Source organism: Crocuta crocuta, unplaced genomic scaffold, assembly GCF_008692635.1.
Source record: "Crocuta crocuta isolate KB4526 unplaced genomic scaffold, BGI_CrCroc_1.0 scaffold271, whole genome shotgun sequence".
NCBI lineage: Eukaryota > Metazoa > Chordata > Mammalia > Carnivora > Hyaenidae > Crocuta > Crocuta crocuta.
In genome coordinates this window covers 3,294,522-3,313,653 of record NW_027527824.1, presented here as the reverse complement: position 1 = coordinate 3,313,653, position 19,132 = coordinate 3,294,522, and the positions used below count along the sequence as shown (strand labels likewise).

General features: G+C 51.5%; 1 protein-coding gene across 3 annotated transcripts in view; it reads left to right on the top strand.

Moving 5' to 3' along the window:
- Positions 1–19,132, top strand: part of GRIK4 (glutamate ionotropic receptor kainate type subunit 4) — a 344,847-nt gene that overhangs the window by 201,147 nt on the left and 124,568 nt on the right. For all 3 annotated transcript variants that reach the window (XM_077776706.1, XM_077776713.1, XM_077776720.1), the window contains exons 6-8: positions 3,032–3,197; positions 13,518–13,696; positions 17,955–18,008. In XM_077776706.1, coding sequence (XP_077632832.1) covers positions 3,032–3,197; positions 13,518–13,696; positions 17,955–18,008 — 399 coding nt within the window. The remainder of the gene's footprint in view (positions 1–3,031; positions 3,198–13,517; positions 13,697–17,954; positions 18,009–19,132) is intronic.

Genomic DNA, 19,132 nt, shown 5'->3' with positions numbered 1-19,132 from the left:
GCCTGGGCCCCAGGAAGTTAGAGCTGATGTTTAATTTAAATCTTTCTTGCCGTGCTCCAAGTAACAGCTCAGATCTCTGGCAGGCTGCTACTCCAGCAGTCCCTGTGATCTTCACCAAGTGAGGTTGCCAAGATTTCAGCTCCCCATTTCCTCTTCTNCCCCGCCAGCTAATGCATGCCCCTTAACCCTGTTTGGCATTTCAGGCCAGAGGCAGAGACCCCAATTTATAACCCTGTTCCCCATTCTTCCACCCTCACCCCTGTGCCACTGACCCACCAGCCTGGTTGTGCTGCCCAAGGAACAGCCAGCCCATTACCCCTCCTTTGTCTAGTCATGTCCCTTCCAGAGCAACCTTTCCTCTCCATTCAGATTATGCATTTCTTTTCATATTTTATGAGGCTGAACTGCCTCACACTGATTCCCCTCCGAGCCAGGGAGAAGAAATGGAGTTCTCACCGAGGAGTCCATTCCTTTATATGCAGCTAACATCTCTGTAGCCCCGTGGCTGGCCGCTCTCTGCCTCACCTCTCCTTCCCCCACACACCTCCACAGTGACTTGCTGGGATGCATTTGCGATTGCGAATCAATTATGGATTGATCTTTGTCCTAGAGAGAGAATCCGAGGAATTGGCCTGGGCCATCACTGCCTGGGCGGATCACGGCGGCTGGCTGGTTTTTCCAGCAGCCTGCAAGGTGGCGGCTGTGCGGGAGACCTCCCTCCGACTCCACTTCCTGGGGAGGCCCCTCCACCCTCACCCCGTGCACAGACAGCTTCAGGCGCCTTTTCAGGAGCCCCTAGATTTGGGGAGAAAGGGAGAAGAGAAGGAGAGAAGGCAATACTGGAATACTTAACTGCATGTTAGGTACCAGGCTCTTATGTCCTTCATCCGCAGGCTCTTATTTTATCCTCCCCCAAAACCCAAGAAGCACCTACCGTTCTCTCCATCCTAATGGAGCATAGACAGGTTAAGCAGTTTGCCACGAATCACACAGCAGAACCTAAATGTAAACCCAAGTCTATAACCAGTAAAACTCATTTGTCCTTCACTTTCCTGAGTATTTGGAGTATTTCTCCTGATCCATCTCTAGGATCTGTGGATTCAAGGGTGTCGCTAAGGGTACATTCTGCTGGGGGTGAGTTAGCTGGAACCCTGTAGACTGGATGGCCACACAGGGAGGGGCCAGCCAGCCTGTTCCCCCGCCCCTGCCTGGCCTTGGCCTCCATCTTGCTCCTCTATGAACTCTTTCTCCTTTCAAGGTCCATTTGTTGTTCTTTTTAGACAGATTGTATTGGATACAAAATACAGGCTTGGAAAGAAAGACCCCTTTATGACACCCCTTACATCAGCCTCACTCTTCTGAATCTTCTCACAGAACTCGCCAGGGTCTCTCTAGGTCTGCCTTTTTCAGTCTCTGCCAAAGAATAGTGGGTGCCCTCTCTGTGGTTCAAGGGCTAATCCTAGTTGAATTCAGGAGTTTTCTCTCTAGTTTCTGCTAAATCTTTACCCTCCCCTGCCCTCAACCTCAGAGGAGCTCTGGTCTCTGGCTGACCTCTCCCAGAATCTTTTTTTTTTTTAAGATTATTTATTTTTGAGAGGGAGAGAGAGACAGAGCGTGAGCAGGGAAGGAGCAGAGAGAGAGAGACACACACACAGAATCCGAAGCAGGCTCCAGGCTCTGAGCTAGCTATCTGTGCTGACAGAGCCCGACACAGGGCTCGAACCTGTGAACTGTGAGATCATGACCTGAGCTGAAGTCAGACACTTAACCGACTGAGCCACCCAGGTGCCCTCCTCTCCCAGAATCCTAAAAGGACAAGGTTACCAGTCTCCTATGGACCCTGTCTCAACATTATCCCAGACTTTTGGCCAGCCCTGGCCAAGAAAATGTCTACATTCACTTCTGAATAACACACTCTAGGAGCCAATGAACCCACCACCAGGAAGTCCTTTCTGCTGTCTACCCTCAGTCCCACTTTCTTTAACATCGTTCCAAACCATGCTCTCTGTATCTTGGCCCTCCCCTAGTGCACTGGTCCTAAGGAAAGACAGGGGCTGAGGTTTCCTGAGTCCATCTCTGATAGACGCACCAAGTAGCCCTCAGCTCTCCTGGCTCTGGGTGCCAGGGATGAGGGTGACAAAACCAAATCAAGGTGGATGGCAGCTTATTACACTTTAACTTCCTATTACCTGCCCAATAGCCTAAGCTGCCAATAAAGCAGCATCAGAGCCTGTTGATACAGCTTCCTGGGAGAAGAGAGGCAGAAGGCAGGGCCAGTGCCTCCTGGAAATAATAGTAATAGATGCAGAGAGAAGCTGGCACTGCCCTAATGGAACCAGAGCAGGTTTTTATTTACCTGGCTCTACTCAGAGGCTCTCTAGATGGCTTCTCAGCCTGAGGCAGGCGTTCCCTGCCCGTGTGTGTGTGTGTGTGTGTGTGTGTGTGTGTGTGTGTGTGTAAGAGCCCAGTCCAGGCCGTCACATGGGAAGTTTGTTGGGAGCTGGTTTATATGCTTGTTGGCCAGGCTGGTCTGATGGGGCTCCTTTCTTAGTCCCCAGGGCAGTGTTTTTCCCTGTCTGCCGTCTCTGCTCTGATTTATTAACTACAAATAAAACATCATAAGGATTTGTGCCTCTAAGAACCTTTTGTCTCGCTGCCTCGCGGTGGGCAGTTGATCTGAGAATAAAGACCTATTATTTTGCCCTCTCAGGGCCACAGACCTCTGCTCCAAGGTCTGCAGGACGTTTATACATGTCTCTGACAGAAGGGGTCCTCATCCTGGGTGGTCCCGTTTTAAGCACTGTCAAGTGCAATGTCAAGGACGTCATCTTGTCTTCCTCCTGTGGTGTGGGTGTTCTGAATCCTGCAAGCTCCATCTCCATTGATGTGTCAAAGGTCTTCCGCAGACCTTCTTCTCACATAGAAGAATCCCCCGCCCATAGCCCCGCCTCTCTCATGCTTGCTTTCTTTTTCATTTGTCCTGAATCCTCCCTGCTGCCTTTTTTTTTTTTTTTTTTGCTCCTCCTCCCAGGTCCCCCATTTCAAAGTGGCCCCAGAGGAATTTATCAAGTTCCAGTCCCAGAGATTCACAACCCTGAACCTCCACCCCAGCAACACCGACATCAGCGTGGCTGTGGCTGGGATCCTGAACTTCTTCAACTGCACCACCGCCTGCCTCATCTGTGCCAAAGCAGAATGTAAGTTTTCACAACTGGGCTCCGCCCCACACAGCCCCCTTGGCTTGTGGATTTCACCCGGATTGATTTGCCCCAGGCTGGGAGTAAGCCAGGATGGGGAAGGCTCCCTCAGGTGGTGGGGATGATTCCCATGTGTCCTTGGCTGTTTGTCTTTATGGAAGTTGGAGGAGAGGGAGAGAGAGAGAGAGAGAGAGAGAGGTCCAGGAGCACCCTTTGCCAGGCATGGGTGGCACAGAAAGAACTGGGTTACAGGGAAACTGGCCAACCTCCAAGCCTTTTTCGCATCCACAGACTCAATTCCCACATTTTCAGTCTCATTGTTAAGGAGCTACAAAAAGAGTGAGAGAGGGAAAATACAAAATTGGATGCATTTTGTACTTGATGGGTTGAAGAGCTTCTTCCCCCTGGAGAGTGGCTTTTGCTGATGGAACAAGATCCAAGGGCAATTCCTGATAAAGCCTTTTTTTGCAAATGCAGGTTTTAGAAATACGGTTTCTCTGACCGTCAGACAATTTGTAACATAAATTTAGTGTTTTTGAGATTTAGCTAATTTAAGCCAGCACTTTGCAGCAAATCTGTGCATCTGTGCACTCCCTGTGACAGCTGTGTACCCACATGTGGGCAGGCAGGCTCTGGCCACTTCAGCACCCGAGCCCCAGGCCTCTGTGCAGTCCGCCTATGCAGGCCTCACCCAGCAGGGGTGGGTGGGCTCTGTTAGCAGAGATTTGTCATCTACATCAGGGCTCTGTTTTGTACGGGTCCCCCAAACTGCTCTGCATGCTTAAGTCATTTCTCTACCCCAGAATCGCTACAGCATCTGTAAACAAAAGCCCTTTCCCTGTCAAGGGTCAAAACCCCCTTCTTTACTTGCACTTGCACCCGACTGCTGTGATGTGCATTCATTCCTTTATGCACATAAACACAGAGTTATGATTCAGTCCGTGCAATCCAAGAAACAAAGTAACAATCCCAGCCCTGTGTGCTGTTGATGTAGTTTCTTTAATTATTACAAGGACCCCGTGGGTTTGGAGGTCTTGGATTCCCCATGTCGAAGTTAAATAAAACTTAAAATCCAGTTTCTTGGTCTCCTTGGCCACCTGGAGACAGTCCAGACACAGAACATGTCCGTCCTCACAGATGGTGAGGAGTTGGACAGCACTGCTTTAGAAGAGAAGTGTTTTGTGGACAAAGAACTCTGTGGCCAAACTAAAAAATGGAAAGGAGAAGTGTTTGGGTAAATGCTTCATTCCGTTTCCCCCTCGTGGAGAATCACAGCGCACGTTAGTATGGATACTCTGAGCTGTCCTGTGGCCAAAACAACTACTTACAGCTTCTCTTCCAAATAGTTTTGACCATAAGTCCCAAAAGGATGCAGATCGAAAAGCCTACCGGATGCTAGTATTGGGTAGAAGGGAGTTGGGAAACATTGCGTTCCACCAACTGGCCTTCCCCGTGCAGCATCCCCGAAGCACTGAATGGTGTAACAAAATCAAAGATTCTCCTGATTTTGCCAGAAACCCACTCAGGCAGGACTAGACCTGTGCCCTCCATGCATACAGCAGGAATCAGGAATGTTAAGAGATGAAGGACAGGCCGTAAATCTCTCCTGGCAAAGATTCTCCTGCAGCCCTTCCTCAGTGCTGGGTCCAATGTCTCACCAGCCTGATGGAAAGTTCTTTCTTATGGCTAGCCTCAGTCCCTCTTGCTCGTAGGGTGAGCCCTCCTCTCTCCGCTTCAGCTCTTCCTGGGAAGGAAGCTGCTCAGCTGTTGGTTAAGCATCTACTGTGCCTTGAGGACTGTGCTAGCTTCTGTTGTCTCCTAGCCCAGGGTTCTTTCCCTTAGATTCGCAATATTCCTTGACATTCATACAATTCCTTGCAGATGGCAAAGCACTTTCAATTACAGTTTTGCCGTTCGATCTCCCTCCTCCCCAGTCATTCCAGAGCCAAGTAAACAAAGTCTTGGAGCTGTTCAGGGACTCGTTTGAGGTCAGACAGCTGGTACGTGGCACACCAGGACTCTAAGTCAGGTCCTCGGACTCTGAGCCGGAATTTCCTCCTCCAGGGCCCCTCCCCCACTCCTGGTTGGCACAGACAGGCTCAGAGCCCCAGCTCAGGGTAGGCTCTGCCTGGCAGGTACAGTGTACTTCGAAGGGCAGAACTCTCTCTCTGGAGTTCCCTTGAGCAGGGAGCAGGAGGGCTGTGCACAGACACCGTCCTGACCTGAAAAGGATGAGCCTGCCCAAGTGCCAGAGAGACCAGGCCACAGCCCAGGAGGGACTCATCAACCACACAGTGCTGCCTCTCCTTGAAGGACTCATCCACTGAGGCTGCTTTGTGACTCTGGTCCCACCCACCAGGGCCCAGGGAAGGAAGGTAGGGCAGCACTGGAGAAGTTCAAGGGCAAGGAGGATTAAAATCTAATCAAAGGATGAAGAAATCAAGGACAGAAGGGAAATGTAGCTCAGAGCTTGGGAGGAGGAACTCTTCCATCCTTCTTTATTAATGCAGGTCCAAGAGACACTGCAAGTTGAATTAGGAATAGGCATCTAATTCTATTTTCCAGTTGTCAAAATTAGGCATAACGGAGATCATTCCATGGGGAATCATACCACTTACTCTCCTTCTCTCCAAAAGTAGATTTTTAATAAGCAGGTTTTGGACCAAGTTGAGTTGTATTGTGTTTTTTTTTTTCTTTAATGGGAAAAAAAATCAGAACACCTGCAAGTGCCTGGTTGTAATGAGGCTGGGGGAAGGGATGACGCAAGGGGCCTAGGCATGCCGTACTTGTCTTCACCATTGAGCGTAGGGGACCCGGCTGTTTGGGGGCTTCCAAGGAGAGCCGGGGTTCCCCACCAGGGTCCCTGAGGCCCCTTTGGTGAGATCACCTGGGCTTGCCACAGAGTTCCCTTTTGAGAACCTCAGGATGGACCCAGAGCCTTAGACTCTCTTTGGTCACAAGTATTATGTATTTTCCTGGTGTCTTTGTGCAAAGTTCAGATCATCCATTTATATTGTTTCGTTTGCTTTGATGTTCCTTTCTCAGTATTTTTAATATACTTTGTGGCTCTGTGTCGTGTGCCCCTATGCCTTCTGCCACCTGTTTTCTGCCTGTGTGACCTTGGCAAGGTGACTTAGGAACTCTCTAGCCCCCTGTTGTCTTGTCTGTAATGAGGACGATACCTCCCTGCAAGGATGGCCGAGGGCATTCGACAAGACAACACACACAGAGTATGACACGGCAGCCGCGCTCAGACAAGAGGCATACGCCAGTTTTTCTTCCCTTCCTTGGAGCCCTTTAAAAAAAATTTTTTTTTGAACGTCTATTTATTTTTGAGAAAGGGAGAGACAGAGTGTGTGTGGGAGAGAGGACGACACAGAACCCAAAGCAGGCTCCAGGCTCCCAGCTGTCAGCACAGCGCCCAGTGTGGGGCTCCAACCTTTGAACTGTGAGATCATGACCTGAGCCAAAGTCGGATGTTTAACCCACTGAACCAGCCAGGCGCCCCCTTTGGAGCTCTTCTGAACGATGCCAAGTCAAGACCTGAAGCAGAGCGACCAGAGTTCAGCTCTGCCCTTCTACTGTCCCTGTGCTTGTGAAACTCAGTCCAGGTGGTTGAAGAGGAGCAGACTCTGATCCCAGGGAGGAAGTACAGCTGGAGAAAAGTGCAGAATGCGCAGTAAAAAGAGAATCGACTGTCTTTGGAGTCACACCAAGCTGCTCTGCCACTCAGGAGCTGTGTGATATTATGCAAATCACTGTACCTCTCTGAGCCTTTGTTCCCTCCTATGTAAAGTGGGAATAATACTGCTTTTCGGGGCATTTCATTGGAAGGTATGTGGGCCCAGAACATAATAAACATTTACTTACTGTTACTTTATCCTGTAATGGAGGTCATAGCAGCAGGGGGTGGAGAGTAGGAGACTCAGGGCCCCTTGTGAAAATACTGGGGTCCTAGTGGACCTCCCCAATGCCAGCCCCAGGAGGCGCTCACTGTGGGAGGCCTTATGCTCCTAGTGATACAAAATTAACCATTTGTTGAGCACTGTATGCCCAACACCCTGCTAAGGCTTTTTAAATTAACCCATTTAAACCTCACAATATGGGGCCCTTGGGTGGCTCAGTCGGTTCAACATCCAACTTCAGCTCAGGTCATGATCTCATAGTTCATGGGTCTGAGCCCCGCCTCGGGCTCTGTGCTGACAGCTCGGAGCCTGGAGCCTGCTTTGGATTCTGTGTCTCCCACTCTCTCTGCCCCTCCCCTGCACACACTCGGTCTTTCTCTCTCTGTCAAAAAGAAATAAACATTAGAAATAAATAAATAAACCTCCTGATAACCATAGACCATGGACTCTATACACATTCCTATTATATGCATGAGGAAAAGAGAGATTAAGTTTTTTCGACACACGTTTCTTGTTACCTCCTCCCCCTGCTTCGCCAAACACTGGAAAAGACAGAAGGGAGGTGCCGTTTCTTTCCTATTTTGTGGCAGGATTGAGGCCTGCCCGTGCCCACTCAAATGGGAAATCAGAATCCAGGCCAGAACTCAGAATCAGGAAGCCTGGGTTTGAGCCTTGGCCTGCCCTGGGCTTTCTAGCTCTATGATCTGTCACCACACCTCTCCCACCGAGAACTAATGACAATGCCTGCCCCACCCCCCAGCCCCAGAGCACTTGTGGGGGTTAAATCATCTGTATGTGAAGGAGCTTAGGGGACACAGGAGACCACTCAGGGCCGGGACACCTGCTGGGGCCCACTAGCTGAGGCCCCACCCGGAAACACGCCCTGAAGTCAGGAGGCAGCGGGCAGAGGCCAGGCTCTTCCCACACCCACCCCTGCCATCAGAGAAGAAGATAGCCTGCAGGGCCAGGCAAGACAGAGGACAGCCGTCCTGGGAGCAGGAAGCCTCAGCCTCTCCCCCAGGCCCTGTGTGTCTCCTCTGGCTCCTGTAGTCTGGCCTCCCCTGCCTGGCCTCCGGGCCAAGCCCAGCTGTGGGATGAGACAAAAACCAAGAAGCAGGTGAAATGCACCATTCAAGGGGCACCTGGGTGGCTCAGTCAGTTAAGCTTCCATTTCGGCTCAGGTCATGATCTCACAGTTCGTGGGTTCGAGCCCCGCATCGGGCTCTGTGCTGACAGCTAGCTCAGAGCCTGGAGCCTGTCTTCAGATTCTGTGTCTCCCTCTCTCTCTGACCCTCCCCTGCTTGCGCTGTCTCTCTCTGACTCTCAAAAATTAAAAAAAAAAAAAAATTAAAAAAATGCACCATTCAAGCCCTTGAACTTGTTCTGTGCCCCTTCCCCACTGGCAGCACCTTGGACCCTCGTTCCCATCTCTCCATCAGAATCTGCTGCTGAGAAAAGGCCTGAAAGCTGAAAACCACACACCCTGAGGCCTGTGCGCCTGGCATGGGGGGAAGGGACACGGAGCCTTACCAGGTTTAGGGCCGTGGGTGCCATGGTGAACCATATTATCTCCCTAAATCTTTGCCCCGGTCCTCTGAGGTCACTCTTAACATCAGCTGCCTCCCATGAGAAGTCAAAGTGCCATCCGTCCTGGGAGTATTAGCATTTTTCTAGAACCAAAGCCATAGCCAAGGGAATCAGCCTGTGGAGAGAGAGTGGTGCTGGTTGAAATGGATGTTCATTCTTATTTTTTGATACAAGGGTCCTCTGTGCCCCTGCAGACCCATCACTTAGGTATTTGTGTCCTTGTCTTACGGCCCTGTCCAACCCCGGCTGTGCCTTTCACAGCTCTTCTCTCCTCCTCCCGCCCCGCCGGGCCCCTGCCTTCCGGTTGCAGAAGCCAACCTCCCTCCTCCTTCCCAGAACAGCCGGCCTGCTGAGGCTCTCATCGATCCATCCCGTTGCATCCTGAGCGAGACTAATGGGTTCCCCAGGTCCCTCTCAGCTTTGGACTTGGCAGGCAGACCTGCTGCTGGGCCAAGGGGCCCCGCAGGAGAGGAGGGCTGGGGTGGAGGTGGAGGGGAAGCTGGGAAGAGAGCAGCTTTTAACCTCTCTGGTGGCAGCTGCCTTCAGCAAATCCCTTAGTGCCATTAAACAGATCGAGGTGAAGAGAATGACAATTGGAAAATGCCACACTGCACTGAGAAACTCCTCATGTTCTTAATGTAACAAAAACCACACTTTCCCTTCTGCAAATTCCTTCCACTGCCCAAAATTCCTTCCACTGCCCAGAATTAAAAAAAAAAAAAAAGGATCCCTTTCGTACAACTAAAGAATCCCTGGGCTGGAAAAACATCAGTGTTCTTCTAGAGCAGCTTTCCATTCACTGGTTTAATTCACTCTGACAGTTATGAAGAGGGGCTTCAGTCTTTCCTTGATTATCTCCAGTGATGAGGAACTCACTGCCTTATAATGCAGCCCACTGCATCTTTATAGATAGCTTGACCAGAGGTTCTTCCTTAGGTTGAGCTAAGTCTGTCTCCCCGTGGTCTCTGTCCACTCTGTTCTGGAGTGTCGTCCTTGAGGCCGCCAAGAGCAAGTCTGTCTCTTCCTTGAGCCAGGCACCCCCTTCCTTCAGCTGCTCCTCAAGTGTCCATTCCTCATCTGGCACCGCCGTTCCCCTGCTCTGTTAAGATGTAGGACCTCTCTCGAGAGCCCTCCAGCCCCCCGCATAATCTGAGTCTCTCGTTCGGCCCACCAGCGGGTGCTGTGCCCCCTGCCTCACACTGGGCTTGTGCAGAAGAGTTTGAAGTGAGATTCCTAGCCATCGCCATGAAATACTTCGTGCTTTATGCATATACTGTAATATACATACGTATATGCATGCATATATGCTACCAAATATTTTACATGGTTTCTCACCAAGAGCTGTATTTTGTGGGTTAGATAATCTGGTAAGAGGGAAATGGGGTGAAAGAAGGACAGTTAGGATGTGAATGAGTGAGGGAGGGCTTGAATGGAAACCAGATTTGTGAAGCATCTTCCAGGGGACAGACCCTGTTCTGCTTTATTTGACATCCTCTCAATAACCCCGTAAGGTAGTTGTTATGCTTTCTTTACAATTAAGGACACTGCGGTGCAAGGGGAGGGGAGGAGGGTGGCGTGGGTCACCAGAGCTACCCAATCCCAGGTGCGCTGGAGCCAGGACTCATCTGCCACCCTGTGCTCTGTTTGCTGCTTCCCAGGAGTGGTCCAGGCTGGGAAAGGAGAGACTGATCAGAGATTCTGGGTGGGATGGGGATGCCTCCGAGCACTCACTGCCCTTCTCCCCTCCCTGTTCCTGCCCTGCCTCTCCACACACACACACACACACACACACACACACACACACACAGAGTATGCGGGATGAGATGGGAGGGCGCTGCTTCCTTGTTGAAAGGGCAGCAGAGCACCCCAAGGGGCAGTCAGATGGGGAATGCTGGGCATTAACTGAAGCAGGCTCCCCAGATGGGAGGTCTTCCCTGGGAGCTCAGGGCACCTGTGAATTTTAAAGGGATGAACCGTCCCTGTGCTGCCCTGGCCAAGCATCTCCGTGCTGTGCTTAATCCCCGTGGCCTCCTCCAACCTTCCCTGTCTCGTCCCACTGAACTTCGCTGCCTCTCTGAAGGACACCAGGGGATTTGGCCTCTTTCCCAGCCAGGCTCTAGAGGCTCTCCCTGCTACGTTCCAGGACCCGTGGCATTGCCCTCTGCCTCCCTGCCCTTACTCACCCCTCCAGCTGCAGTGCCTCTCCCCCATGGCCAGGCAGATCTTGTCTTGAGCCAGAGAGATGGCTGACATTCCAGGAACACCAGCTGTGGCCTCCCCTGCCCCCTGGTATATATACAGGGTCTTTGGGGTCAGGTGCTCAGACCTTTGTGCAGCTGGGATTTCCCTTTTCACGACCTGTGAAGAAGACGTGAATATTCTCTCCATTTTACATACAGAACTAAATGAGGCTGCCCCGTGGACACCCAGATGATTTAGCCCCTCAGACAAAATACGGGTATGGTTTGAACCTTGTTATAGACTTAGCTGCAAGTCCTTGCACTCTCAGCTCCGGGAGGCCAGGGTCTGCATGATCCATCTTCTCAGCTGACACCTTATGGGCCCAGAGCCTGGCTCTTGGGACACACACATGTTGGTTGAACAGACGTGCACTTCCGTCCCTATTTATTCTGCTTCAGCGAGCCATGCCTGTGGGGGTGAGTAAATGCAGGAGGAGGGACAGTGAAGCCACACACTCCAGCGTCTCCGTGAGTTCACCTGCTGTACCCATTTTGCAGATGAGGCATGGAGCCTCAGAGAGGTCAGATGACTTCTCAAGATCACACAGCTGGTGAGGGTCGACGCTGAGGAATCAGCGCCCCTCCTGACGGGGGCGGTGGTGAGGGGCTGCAGGGGGCACGGACAGCGGTGGGGGTGGCGGTTTACAGCTGTCCTTCGAGACCCTGTGGGGGAAGGAAGGAGAGGGTCCCACTAGCTCTGGAGCCTCCCAGGGCTCTCCCCTCCTGCTGTAACCGCCAGCTCCCCTGACTGCCATGTTGGGACCCGTGGCCGGAGAATGGGCATTGGCACTACCTTCTCAGAGCCTCTGTCTTTATCATGGCGGGCCGCCGAGCCCCACCCTGCTTTCCTGTCCTTGTTAGAAAACACACCCAGTGTGGGGCTTTCCTCCCCAAGTCCAGAGAGGCAAGATACACACCCCAGGTGCCTCCCAGGTTCTGTGCACACGGCCCTGCAGTGTGCCTGAGAGGCACCAGGGCTCGTGGGAAGAGGGCTGGCTGGAGATGACAAAGTGGGGACTCTGGTCCCAGCTGCATCCCTGTGTGATGGCAGGGGTGGGTGTGGGAAGAGCCTGGCGTCTGCCCGCCGCCTCCTCACTTCAGGGTGTGTTTCCAGCTGGGGCCTCACCTAGTGGGTGTGGCTCTAGGTGTGTGACTCTGTGACTAAGCAAGTTTCATCATCTCTACAGATCAAGGGAGGTGGATGCGATGCCCTTCAGAGCCCCGCTGCCACCCGCCCCATAACGCTCTCCCTTTTTGACCTTCAAGGGTCAGGAGGATGAGGAACCTGCACAGGGGGAGTCTGGGGGCAAGTTCAAGACAGGCCTGCAGTGAACATCGTGTAGCAGGTGCAGAGACCGGAGCACAAGGGCCTTTGGTTAGAAAGCCAGTCCTTCCTTGCCATCCAGCGTATGGAACCGGGTCTGGGAGCCTCACGTCCCGTCTGCGTGGGGGATTAAAATGCATTGTAGGATTGTGGTGAGGACTTAGACTAGCCGCGTAGAATATTTAGCCCATTTTCTGGACCAGAATAGAAACAGAATAAGGATCCAATAGCTGTTACTCTTGTCGTTGCTTTTGGGAATAAATGCCTGTGCTTGTCTTTCCCCTGGAGTTGAGACCACTGTCTGCGGGGGACAGTGGAGACCCCACCCCCCACCCTTCGCATGCACCATCTTCCTGGCCTGCCTTTTCAGAGGCAAAGCTGAATCAGGCCCCTTGTGTGGCAGTGGCATCATTCTGGAAACCTTCCTCCCTCCCCTGCTCCTAGACAGCACACAGCTGGGGCGGGGTGGGAAGGGGGAGAGTCCTTCACTCACAATCCCACATTTTCACTTTGTTCTGGGCCCGCGTTATTGCCTGCTGGAGAGCAGTTCAAAGCCTGGCCTCTTACGGTCATAATGATACCTTGTGTTAATGCAGCCGCCGTGCTCTGAGTTCAAAGTGTTTTGTTAGGCCTGTTTGCTGGGCCTTGTGATCTTGAGGAAACTGCTCCCCTCATCCACAATGAAAACAAAGGCTGGGGCTCCTGTCAGGCTAGACGGAACATCTGTGAACATCTATGGGCGTTCGTGATGGGTGAGGCGGGGTCCTAAGCACATTAAGTATAACCTACGTTAATCCTCGCCACTGTCCTGGGCTCTGACTGCTGTTATTCTCGTTTCTCAGATGAGGAAACTGAGGCCAAGAGCCCTGGCCACATAAAAAGGTCACTTGGTGAGTGAGTGAGTGAGTGAGTGGCCAGGTTGGGGGAAAATCCAGGCCTGCTGGTCTCTGAACCCTGGTCCTGGCCGCTCCCAAGGGCTGTGGGAAGGAGAGCAGACCCGCATCCCACTCAAGGGCCCTCCGTCTCTCTTTACAAGAGCCTTGCTGAGGGAGCTGGGGAGTCCGTAGGGGCTTAGGAACATTCTTTTTACGTTGGATGGGACTGCCGAAGCCCGCAGAGGTGGAGAAAGCTGCTCAGCGCCCGCAGTGGGGCCGGCCCTGCAGCCCTGCCTCCAGCCCAGGTCTTTGCTTATCTGGCTTTTGCTCCAGTGTCTCCCCAGGGCAGCACTGCAGACCCTCAGGGGCTTCATCTCTCTCCCCTCCAGGCCTTTTAAACCTGGAGAGGCTGCTCCGGCAATTCCTCATCTCCAAGGACACGCTCTCGGTGCGGATGCTGGACGACACCCGGGACCCCACCCCGCTCCTCAAGGAGATCCGGGATGACAAGACAGCCACCATCATCATCCACGCCAACGCCTCCATGTCGCACACCATCCTCCTGAAGGTGGGAGCCGCGCCCGGCGCGGAGCATCCTTCTCCCTCCCCTCCCCCTGAGCTGGGGCCCTGCTCCCTCTTTGCCCTTGGGTGGCCTCCCTGGGCCGTGGCCCCTGAACCCTGACACACATCGCTGTGCTTCACTTCCAGTGGATGGGTCCTGGAAGCTGAAAGGAAAAGCAGGATGTTTTCAGTGTTGTTGAAATATGAACTCCCAGTGCAGGTGGGCAAGCAGCCCCTAGCTAAGACCCTGCCAGGGTTGGTGGGGTTCCCAGGAGGGGCCGGGGCAGTGGGGGCAGGGCACTCGGGGCGAGGCTACATGCCAAGTGGTACAGAAGTATGTCCGCATTTTGACAAGCAAGGCGGTCCGGCGAGTGTGTGCAGCCCTCTGTAATCCCTGTACGGTGTACCAGTCTGCAGACTGCTGCTGTGTAACTTCCCAGTGTAATCCTCTCAGTGACTACGTGGGGCCGGTATCCCGTCTTCCCTGGACAGAGGAAGACACTGAGACTCTAGGGGGTGAACGGCTTTGTCCAAGCCTCCCCCAGTGAGAAGCAGAGCTGTGCGGGCACCTGTTGCCTCTGACAGCCAATCAGCAGTTTCTTATACCCCCCTCCCACCCTCCCGGAATACAAGGGACAGGGTGGCAGTCCCTGAATCAGAACTCACAGTGAGAGAAACTCAAGCTCTGTGAGTGAGGCCCATCTGAGAACGAGAGAGGGAGAGAGAGACCAAGAGAGAAGTCAGGTGCAGGAGAAACAGCTGGAAACAGCTGGGCAGCCTGGAGTCCCCCGGCACCAGTTCCTGGGCTGGCGGCTGGGCTACCCACGTAACCCCAGACAGACAGACCCTGCTGCGGGCTCCCCAGCTCCCCGCAGCTCCCCCAGGCACGCCGGCCTCTTCCAAGGCCACTCTAATTGCACATTTAACGCAACCTGCCATCTTCCACTGGGGGAGTGAAGCTCCTCGTTAACCTCTGCCAAGCTGTGAGAAGCCTGCCAGACACTCAGATGATTGTCTCTTCCTCCCCCTCTCCCTCTCCGAACCACCCCTCCTCAGCTAGTTTTGGTCTCGGAGTTAATAAGAGATTTGAATGAGTTCTCTGAACACTGAGGGCTGTCCCTTTAGCCTGTTGCTATAGTAATTTTGCACAGCTCCAAACCCACGTCTGTCTGGGAGCATATATTCCAACTCACACACACATACACACATACACACACATGCACACACACACTCAAATGGAATTTTTCTCTTTTTCTTTGCTTATGTCTAGGCCTGTGATCCACGAAGTTATCAAGGATGGAAAAGATCCTCTTTTAGGGCCTCTGAGAGATAGGCTGAGGAGTCCTTGCGGGCAGAGAGTGAAATAATTATCCCCCCCAACTTGCAAAGGGCAGTCAGAATGCACAGTCCCCTCTGCAGTAACCATACCCTGCCAGAACAGCCCCCAGGCAGAAGCCTTTTGGGGGCAGCCCTTATAATAATAGCATAATAACCTCAGGAATGTTTTATGGCTCCCAGCATATGAAATTGGGCTCTTTTTTTTTATATATAATACGTCTATTGTGGAAATTTTGGAAAGTACAGAAAAGCACATCGAAACCAATAAAAATCATTACAGCTTTTTCTTTCTTTCTTTCTTGAAGCCTTTACTTTGAAGACTGATAGAAAGGGACACATGGAAAAGTAAGACATTCCATCACCCAGAGAGAGCCGCTGTCTACCTTTGTAGACACATTTGTTTCTTTTCGAAATGATTGTCACACGGCGCGTGTACCTCTGTCACCTTTTTCCCCCCTTAATAATATGCCGTGCATTTGCTTTATGTCATTACGTATTTGACTGCAACTATTTTCGTGGTGGCATCATTTCTTGTCGTATGGGCATCCCATAATTTATTTAACCATCCCTTTATTGTGAGGGATACAGGTTGTTTTCAATCTTTTGCTGAAATAAACAACGCGGGATGTGCATCTTTGTACATAAATCTTTATGCACATTCATGAATATTTTCTTAGCATAAATTTCCAGAAATGAAATCACCAAGTTAAAGATATGCATGCTTTTAAAGATTTTGATATGATTTGCCAGATTGCCTTTTTAAAAGGCCATAACAATTTATACTCCCAGGAGCGTGTAGGTGTCTTACGGCGCCCTTGCCAGTACTGAGTATTTTCATTAACAACACTTTTTTTTTTTTTTTTAATGGCTGTGCTTTTGAAGGAAACTCCCCCCTGTAATGATGATTATTGGCAGATGGCTCTGCTGGGTGACCAGTGGCTGGCTTTCCTGGGGCCACCTGCTGCCCTCAGCCCTTGTGACCTTGGAACCAAGCCCGTCAATGACCAGAGTGAGCTCGAGGCTTCCGGAAACCCATTGCCTTTGTTCCCGATTGACTCCCTAGTGCCCCCAGAAGGCAGGCGGGCCCTGCATCAGGCCTGGGCTGGGGCTGCACCCTCCTCCTTCCCAGGGTTAGAGTAGAGCTGGTGGGGGCGGGGGCTCCAGGGAGGACAGACTCAGTGGGCAGCAGTGTGAGCAGAGAGCGCCTGGAGCTTCTGGGAGGGTCGGGGTGCACATGCGAGCCTGGCTCGAGCCTGGCAGTGCTCCGCTGTCTCCTGATTTCAGAAGGATTTGCAGAGTAATCCCCTACTTTATTGAGCAGCTGTTCCGGCAACAAACTTCATGTTTACCCCGAACTCAGGTCTTAAAAACTAAGGATCTCTTGTCTTTTATCTTTGGGCAGCGGATTTCACAACTGGGTTTTAACCATCTGACGGTGCACACCACCCCCTCCACCCATCCCTGCAACCACGGGGCTCCCACACCCATCTAGGCAGTGGCGACAGGCAGTGACACTTTTATGTGGAGAGTGTTGAGTGTGGGGGATGGGAGGGGGGGTGAGCATCAGACCATACCAGCGTCTTGGAAGTGGAGGAGAAAGCGAGGGCTGGAGCCCCATGTGCCCTAGGCGTAGAGGCCTTGGTACTTCGGTCTCCAGCCGAGTGGTGGCTCTAGAAAGAGCCCAGCCTGCTTTTCAAGGAGCCTGCAAGGGCTCCTAGGAGAACGCTCACAAAGTTACTGGAGTTTCTCGAGAGACAAACACTTCCTAAGAGGAAAATGTAATCACCCCTGGCCCTTGTTTTCCCCTCCCGCACCTCACTAGTCACGACAAAAGTGGCTTCCCAGTGGCCCTGGGGCTGCAGGGTACAAGATGAAAACTCTGCCTGGCAGAAGGCATAGGACCCTGGGGAGAGTTGGGCTCATTATTTACCTGATCTACTTGTCGGCCTCTGTGGCACCCGTCACACTCAAAGCCGGGCACACCGACGGGAGAGGTTGGTGTGGGGGACCCGTGATGCCTACGAAGATCAGACAGAAGGGAGGCTGTTCTGAAGCCGCAGCCTCCCGACTCTGGGACGATGACACGCGGGTGTGCTGTGATCAAGGGCGAGGCATGTCACAAGCAACTCGTTCCTTACTCCTAATAAAGGACCAAAGTTTGCAAATGATTCACTTGTTTCCTACATTACTGTGGATTCAAAGACTCTCAGGAACCTGGCTCGCTCGCATTTGACAGAGATTGAGTTAATTTGGGAATTGCCTACGGCCCGTGGACTCTCCGGTCTCTGCCTCGGCCCCTGAGAGCTGTCAGTACTTCCATCAATATCACAGTCCTCAGGGGAGAGTATAGTTTGGTTAAAAGGACTGAAATTAGGCTGTCTGGCTTTAATTTCATCTTTTTCCACTTATGAGACGTATGATCTTGTATGAGTTCCATAGCCCTTTGGTGTTTCAGGTTCCCTGGCTGTCACGTGGGGGGTGGGGCAGGAGCCATAGCGCCGGCCTCATCGACTTAACCCAAGCGAATGCTTCCTCGTGCTTGGCCCAAACTAAGGGGTGGGTACGTGTTAGCCATTGTTATTTTGCTAATAGTTTGGGAGATAATTATTTTAGTCTGTTTTATTATTTGCTTCATTTCCCTTAAAGCCGTTTTGGTTTCCATAATATCTGGTTATATCCATGGGAATGTGTTGTGCGTGAGAATATCAGCTGCTATAAATGTCACTGCAGGGGTGGATAGCAGGGGGCAGGGGAGAGACCCTGCTCCAGAGCCCACTGTTTCTGTCCTCCATCCTCCAAGTCAAGGGCAATGTAAGAACCGAAGGGAAGGGGGTCAGACAAATGGCGGACACTTGGAGCCCTCGCCGCTCATTCACTTCCAGTGGGTTTTTTTTTTCCTCTCTAATCTCTTTCTTTTCCCTTTGCAGGCAGCTGAACTAGGGATGGTATCGGCCTATTACACATACATCTTCACTAATCTGGTAAGACATTTTCACAGCTCACCTCCTTGGCACAGAGTATCAATAATTAGAGTCAGTGGGCTGTGACGGAATGAAGCCCGGGAGATGGGGAATGGGGGAAATAAAAGCAGAGGAAGAGAAGCCAACCGGAGAGGCAGAGCATTCTAGAAACATGGAAGTCCAGGAGCTACTGGGATTCTCATCTCAACAACTCTTAGCCTTGGGAGGATGGGGATTGGGGGAGTCTAATGGCTCCATCCAAAGGCCACCAGCTACATAGCACTGATTCCTCTGATAGATGTTATTTCCTCTGCAGGACCAGTTACTGGCCTCCAGTCCAGTCATGGACTGCCAGACCCTTCATGCTGTCCTCAGAAGTAGGACAGCGGGGCACAAAAGTACCCATGTCATACGATGTTAGAACCGATGCACCTATAGAGGTTGCCTTTGCTGAATCCCCTTATTTTGAAGATGAGAAGACAGGTCTATAGAAATTTTATTGAGTCAGGTTGGAACACAAGGTTTGCCACACACTGTGTGCTCTTCAATGAGCACAGAGCCTTGGTTTCCTTATCTGTAAAATGGGGAGAAGAACAGATGTGTCATAGATTTGCTGTCAGTTTGAAATGACATCATTTACACGGAAGCATTTTGAAACTGTAAAATACTAAGAAATATGAAAGGTCGTTGTGAAGGATGGACACTCACTCGGTAGAAGGAAACTCCAAGAACTGTTTTATAAAAAAATGTTATTTTTTTTACTTTTACGCTTTTTACTTTGAAAGGCTTTTAGATTCACAGGAGTTGCAAAGATAGTACAGAGAGGTACCATGTACCTTCAGCTGCATTTCCTCCAGTAGTTAACTTCTGACATAATTGCAGTACGATATCAAAACCAGGATATCAAAATATCCGGTCCATCAAACCCATGTAGATGTATGTAAATCCCACCGTCATCAAGACGACACCATCTCATCATCCCAAAGAGCCCTCATGCCGCCATTTTGTCTCACCCGCCACCCTCCCCCCACCATCTCTAACCCTTCGCAACTCCTAATCTGTTCTCCATTTCTACAGTTTCATAATTTTGAGAATGTTATGTAAATGGAATCATGCAACATATGACCTTTGTCACTCAATGTAAT